This window comes from Nicotiana tomentosiformis, chromosome 2, assembly GCF_000390325.3.
Source record: "Nicotiana tomentosiformis chromosome 2, ASM39032v3, whole genome shotgun sequence".
Lineage (NCBI taxonomy): Eukaryota > Viridiplantae > Streptophyta > Magnoliopsida > Solanales > Solanaceae > Nicotiana > Nicotiana tomentosiformis.
In genome coordinates this window covers 182,035,356-182,042,701 of record NC_090813.1, presented here as the reverse complement: position 1 = coordinate 182,042,701, position 7,346 = coordinate 182,035,356, and the positions used below count along the sequence as shown (strand labels likewise).

Here is a 7,346-nt window from a genome sequence, read left to right as displayed (position 1 = left end):
CGGAATGTGCGCGCCTCAGACCTGGCCTCGCGAGGCTTCACGCGAGCTGAAGCTCACCCCAGACCTAGCGTCGCCAGCTTCAACGCCTGGTGGATTTCGCATTACGCCTCGCCTAGCCTGCTCCCACGCGAGCTAAAAAACTTGCCCAGCCTGCTCTAATGCCCACTTTAGGCCTGGCTTCGCCAGCTTTCTCATTTGTAGGCTGCTCACTTCTTTCTTTCTTCTTTTCAACTGTTTTCGAGTACACTTTAGACTTTAAGTATTCCTTTTGCTCTACTTTCATCTCCAATTCACCTACACATAAAATAGACTCCATTACGCGCAATTAAAGTGTAGTTTATCATTAACACATATAAAATGCAAGGCAAATAATATACTAAAATACGAAATTATAGCCACACATCATATATATATATATATATATATATATATATATATATATATATATGCGCAAAATTTGTGAGAAAAAAAAAACAAGAATAATAAGTGAGTGATACTATATATGTATTCATTGATTTTAAATCCTAATCTCTAGTTATCACTTAGCCACGGAAAAACAGGAGCAAGGATGGTGGAGAATTCCTAAAATCATACAAGCACAAACGTAGACACAATTCTTCTATCCCAATTTCTCTTGGTAAAACAGATACCTTTCTCATTACCATGTCTAATTTTCTTCACAGTATTTCCTATTATGTGTCATTTATCTTTGTCATATTTCATCCTTCAATAAATCATTCGTTCTCCTGCTAATTAAGATGAGAGTCTCTTTGTATTTATATCCATTTCCCTTTTCCGTAGCTAGCTCTGTTAGATAATTTGTGATTATTCATGTACCCTTTCAAGAAAAGTTTCCTAATGATACAACATTTGAGACAAAAATGGCTATGAATTCAAGTGATACTAAGAGTTTGATATGGAAACATGTTAAATATTCTATAGAATTTTCCTTCACTTTTGCCAAGAAACATCCATTTGTTTCATCCACTTTGTCATTCTTCATCCTATTTTATGCTCTTTCACCATCAATCACCTGGTTTTTCATTTATTCATTACCCCTCATGTTCTTTTTCACTATTCTTCTTATAGTTTTTTTTAGCATTCCAAATTTTAAACACTTTGAAAGAGATGTCGATTCGAAACCCTCTAGGAAAATATGTCATGTAGATAAAGATCATGATAATGTCAATATTGACAATAAACAAAAGGCTTTTCTTCGAGCTAGATCAGTTAGACGAAGAAAATCCAAGAAACATATAGAAACCGGTGCCGAGGAATTAACACAAGGTTCACCTTTTCGAATACCTTTTAATGATCATGATTTTGTTGACAAAGGTGCATTGATAGAAGAAAAAATGAAAGATATTCGAGAGGTGGAAGTGCATTCGATAAGTGATCGTGCTGAATGCTCTTCCACCTCGAGTATTTTCAAGAATTCAGGGCCTGAGTATTCTGATTGCTCTTATGAAGCAAATGGCAAATGTTTTAAATCTTTTAGCAGTATATATGAGAGAAAAACAGAATGTTTTGGTGATATAGAAAATGAAGGGGCAAGAAATAAGGCTGTGCAATGGAAAGAAGATGATCAAAAGAATCTCATGGATCTTGGACTTTCTGAGATTGAAAGGACTAAAAGATTAGAAAGTTTGATGGCGAGACGAAGAGCACGAAAGATGTTGAGCCTCCAGGTTAGAAGGTCATTGATGAATATAGGCTGCAAAGAAACATTAGCTCCAATTTCTTCAATTTTAATTCCAATGAACAAATCATCATCAACTAGTCAATTTTCACCTACCCCGGGTTCGGCCCCTTCCATTTTGGGATCAAATCGGAATCCTTTTGACCTTCCTTATGATCAGCATGAAGAGAAGCCTAATGTTAGAGGTGGCAGTTTCTTGCAAGAATTCATGTCAGCTCAGGAACAGAAGGACAGGAACGAAAGCTTACGAATAGGGGCTGCTTTTCTAGGGGATTCAAACCTTGATCAACGCGAACCAACATCTTGTTCTGATGTTCTGTCAAGGCAAATGTTTCCGGAGGCATCTGAAAATTCCAGATCAAGACACCGATTAGGTAAAAATGATACATCTATTCTTTTTAATATCAAGATTCAAACAAAGTTTGCATTAGTAACTTTAATAGTACAACATATTTCGCATTGTGAGGATTCTTTCATAATTTGACTAGTTTTACGCTGGCTGTCAACCTGGGGTGACCACCCCTCCTTTACCGGGCTTTGAAACTGACAATATGAGCAAACTCACACAGGTGGAGTTCAGAGTGGCATTTAATACTTCCTATAATACAACATAATTTGTATTGTGAAGATTCATCATGAATTTACTAGTTTTACACCAGTTGTCAATCAACCGTACCCTCCTTTATGCAGTCTTGGGACCGGCAATGTGAGCAAACTCACACATACGGAGTTCATGGTGGCCTTTAGTTGTCCCTTTATATGAAACTTAACAAATATGATTTATTTGCAGGTAGGGAAGATAACGATAGAGTAGTTGAAGAAGTGACATCTCAAGCATCCGAACCAGAGATGAATGTGGCCTATAAAGGAGAACATAGTAAGGAAGGCCTGGATATTAGTCAGGATGAAAAAGACAATAGTGAAGTTCAGATAAAATCAGTACTAGTGGAAGACACAAGCAATAGGACAAGCTCAACATCTTCTTCAGAAGAGGATGGACCATTTTACAAGATAGATAAAGATGCAATCTTGAAGTCCATTGCATCTCCTGCTCTAAGGAACTTATCAAGTGATCCATCACATCCTAGTTCATCATTGTTGGATAGCACGAGAGAGGACGAACGATTTCACTATCCGAATCGTCCTATGCACCGTACTCCCTGCCACTCTATTGCTTCTGACTTGCAAGTGGAGGTTTCTGAAGTCGGTTCACCTCCACTGACAAACGATGTGAGCTCATTTGCGGATGAAGAAATTTCTATAGATGGGGAGATAGAAAAAGCTATCACGTCTAGCAGTGAAGACACACTTATGTCTTCATCGCACCTAGCTAGAGTAGATGAAAATGAATCAAATTCCAAAGAAGTGCGCGAGGTCACTGAGCAAGATATCGTCGATTTTGGATTTTCGAGGTTCCAAATGTCTGAGAACAATGTGCCACACATCGTTCCACCAGAACGATTAGTTGAATCAGATTCTATAGGATCAAGCTCCTTTCCACCTCCAAGGACAGAAAGGACTCAAGCCAGCAGTTATCAACAGCGTAGGCCGGAGGGACTTTCTGTAGTTAGTGACAGGTTTCAAGGTTCACTATTACAACCAGAATTTTCAGTACAACAACTCCCTTTTGCGTCAACGTCAATAGTATCACCGACATCTGTTCTACAACCAAATTGTCTAATCGAACAAGGATCCTCCTCAAATTTTGATCATGTTCAAAATGATAGGTCAGTGAACATCTCTAGTGAGAGATCAGATTCAATTGCTTCACAGGAATCAGAGCTTAGTTTAAACAATTCAATCTTACAAGTTTCAGAATTACCTTCAGAAACAGAAACTTCAAATTCAGCTTTACACAATGACAGTGCAGAACTCATTATAGGCAGTGACAGCGAACGGCATAGTGAAAATGTGGCATTTTCAACTATTGGACAAGGACATCACTCAATTGAAGCCTCTAGTACATCATCATCTAAGTCCGTATCGCAACCAAAGTTTGCAACTGATCAATTGCCAGATGAAGTAATTACTATTGAAAGTTGTGATCCCAACACTTCTCGGAGCTCAACATTATCGTTAAAGGATCTGAAAGTGCAAAGTTCAGTTCCACATTCACAGACACAGCAGTCTGCAGAAAAACCAAAGTCTCTCACTAGCAATGACATTCAGGAAACTCTTCGCGATAAGAGTAGTGGACAGCATATTGAAAAAGTAGTTTTTTCTACAATTAGCCAGAGTTTTGATGAATCACAAGCATCATCATCACCACAAGATTTTGTGGTTGAACAAGTTCCAACTGCCTCTACTTCATCCCCCTCTCCCAACTCTTTGATTCAACCAAAGTTCTCGATAAATGAAAGCTCCTCCAATTCTGAGGAACAGAAGAGAGTGCAGAATTCATCAAATTCTGAGGTAATTTAATGATTTGACAATGATGAAGTTGAAATTTAACATGCAAATAATGCCCTTTCGTCAGAATTTAGCTATGTATCGACTTGTTAAAATAGAGTTCTAGATCCTCATAAAAAAGTAAAGAACATGGAGCAAATTATCAAAATAAGTTGCAGTTGAATATTTAAGTTATGCATGACAAATCAATATCTAGGATATCAATTGTTAAGCATAGCAAAAAGCATCTTTTATCCGGTTTCTCACTTATAGAATGTTTGAAATTTCAGTGATTCTTGTTTTGCTTTTGTGATTTAGGATCATATACCTGGTTTTCTATCAGAGAGAGCAGTCAATCAAGATTCCATCAGCTTACAATCTACGGTCCGGGAAGTTCCTACAGCATCTAGTTCATCTTCATCACCTAAGTCTGTACTCGAACCGAAATCCTCAACCGGTCAAGGCCCTATGTTAAATTCTGACAGGGAGGAACAAATAGGTGAAAGTCCAAGTCCAAGAATGTCTAGAAACACAAGAACTTTGTTAATTGATTCTGCAGCAGACAAACTTCATCATGCAGATGCTAAGATGGTATGTTTCTATTCATGTTAGAATTAAACTTCGATATGCGATTTTGACACTATCATGTCGCCTAAAATATAACTAGGGAATAGCTAATTGTCCATAATAAGTGGAACTAGTTACCTAAAGAGTAAAACATGCAACATGCTACAACATGTTAAATTACGCTGACAATGTAAATATTATTTTCACTGTCGGTGTATAACTTGAATTTGTCATATTAATACCAAGACTAGATGGCATATGACCTGGAAAGGATATTTCTTTTGACAAGAAAACAAATTTTCTCTTGAAATATCATGTCTCTGATGGAAAAAAGAACTGTGGTTAAAGCCCATTACTCCAACCAAACAAATTGTTCTTTTTTTCATTTTCCTAGCTGATAACATGCATTTATGAGAAAATAATATTTATAAGCAGTAAGCACAATATTACAGATAGAACTTAATTTATCACTCTAAAAGATGCATGATCTTAATAGTTGGAAGATGCAGCTGTTGTCTTTCTAGAACAAAAAGACAACTTAAGTTATATATAGCGACAGTATAAGAACCTGATATAGTACAGAGATTGTTATGCGAAATAGCGGAGCCAGGAATTTATGCTGTACGTTCTGAAGCAATTATGGAAACCCCTTGTCACTACACTAGAATCTTCCCTTATGTCAAGGCGATTCTACAATTTATATATAACCAAAAATATTAGTTTTTTCCCTATTTGCACGCTATAGTTTTCGAACAAAGGGGATTCAGTTGAACCCCTTTGGTTCTAAATAGCTCCGCCCCTGGTTATACGGTGAATAATAATGTAGGGGTTGTTATGTTGGGATTGATTACTTTAAGAGCTTTTTTATCTTTAGTTACTCTTATCCATCTATTATTAATGTAGTTCACATTTCATCCCTATAAAACAATTCACAGATCCACGTATAACTTATGCATGTACTGGACTACTAGCAATGCAGAGTTTAACAAGGCTAACCAAATATTGTATTTTTATTACGGTAAACCAAACAACCCTTTAGAAAAAAGGTTTTCATATTTTTGCACTATCAAGGCATAAAACTTACGCTCTTTTTGCAAGAGCATAAATAGATGCCTATTTCTTAGAAAACTCATGCTATCATATCTTTGTGCTTGTTAAAATACTGTTTCAAAAAGTGGTGGAGCAACATGGCTCAAGGGTGGTTAGTTGAACACCCTTCGCCGGAAAATTATACTGTATATATAGGTGAAATATTATTTTTTGTACATATAATATATAGTATTAACTTAAATATCATTAAACACCCTTAGCGAAATTCTTGATTTCGCCGCTGATTTCAAACTTTTCCTTTTGGTTTTGCAATGTTGAGCAGAAACTACTCAATGATGAAGAGAAGTCTCATGAAGAAGCCACTAACCACAATGATGTCAAGAAGGAAGATTTACCCAAAATACAAGAAGTCTCTGAATCACTCAAAAACAGCACCACAAAACATCATAAGTCAAGTGATGTCGAAAATTCTGCTTCCACTTCAACTAACAAGAACCAAAATTTAGTCACTAGTACTGGAACTGGAGAAGATAGAGGAGCAAAAGTACCTGAGAAAACACATGGTCCTATTATTGCAAATCAAGAAAATTCAGCAAAGGAACACATTGAGTCACAGAGTGAGAGAACAGACAATAAAGAAAAGGCTAAAGATTCATGAGCTAAATGAGCAAAGGTAATACCTAACTGTGTATAGGAAAATCCTGTTGTATAGTTTGTTAATGGTAATGGCTATGGCAATTTGTCTCATTACTAACTCAGTTAGCTCATCTAATAGTGTAAAGATTCTTTTACAACCTCAATGCATAAAAGTTAAATTCTTTCAATAAAGTATTGTCATGTTGGATTTCTTAAATTTTCTCATTTTACATAATGTTAACCTTTTAATTATCCATCATGTTAATATTAGGACTCTCTTTTATATTTTCACTAGTCCATATACCGTATACGAACTTGGACGGCTCAACACACATACGGAAAAATCACAACTAAGAATCAAGGTCCAAACCAAACTTATGAACCCTTATGTTCTTCAAATTCCAATTTTCACAAGATAAGTCCGAATCACACCCCAACACTTCAGGTACTTAACCAAATATACATATAAGTACTAAATCATCATACAAGCTTACTGGAACCTTCAAATCACAAATTCAAGCTTGTTTATGCAAAATATTAATTTTGGTCAACTCTTCTCAATTTAAAGCTTCTAGTTAGGAACCAAGTGTTCCAAATTATTCTCGAATCCCTAGGGACCCAAATCACCCATATCCACAAGTCTAACATATCAAGTGAACCTCGGAAAGTATCAAATAGGCAAGTAGAGTTCTAAAACTCAAAATAATCGGTTGGATCGTTATAATAATTTAGTCTTTTAACCTTTCAAAAAGCGAGATAATGTACCATACCTGCAAGTCATAGAATATTATGGCTTGAGTAACCAAACTTAGACTTAATTACTCTAGGTAATTGCTCCTCGTAGATTTGACTTGGTCTTACTAATTTTATATTGTGGCGACTGCTTTTATCCTCTAATTTGAGAGTACGGTTGGGCAATACTAACTATTTAAGACCACAATTTTAAAATCTTTTCCTCAAATTTCATGAGGAGTAATGTATACGGTCGAAATCGAGCTCGCCTACG

At 36.2% G+C, this 7,346-nt stretch overlaps 1 protein-coding gene across 1 annotated transcript; it reads left to right on the top strand.

Annotated features, from left to right (window-relative positions):
* Positions 1-647: 647 nt before the first annotated feature.
* LOC104116588 (uncharacterized) lies at positions 648-6,532 on the top strand. Its single transcript, XM_009627472.4, has 4 exons — positions 648-2,073; positions 2,490-4,111; positions 4,406-4,678; positions 6,027-6,532. Exons 1-4 carry the CDS (start codon positions 882-884, stop codon positions 6,360-6,362), a joined length of 3,423 nt encoding a protein of 1,140 aa, XP_009625767.1. The 5' UTR covers positions 648-881; the 3' UTR covers positions 6,363-6,532.
* The last annotated feature ends 814 nt before the right edge of the window (positions 6,533-7,346 follow it).

Excerpts from the sequence above, each read along its gene's own strand:
- LOC104116588 (XM_009627472.4), top strand. The coding sequence starts at position 882 with ATGGCTATGAATTCAAGTGATACTAAGAGTTTGATATGGAAACATGTT. Across the intron at positions 2,074-2,489 it reads CAGATCAAGACACCGATTAG|GTAGGGAAGATAACGATAGA; the intron begins GTAAAAATGATA and ends ATTTATTTGCAG. Across the intron at positions 4,679-6,026 it reads ATCATGCAGATGCTAAGATG|AAACTACTCAATGATGAAGA; the intron begins GTATGTTTCTAT and ends AATGTTGAGCAG.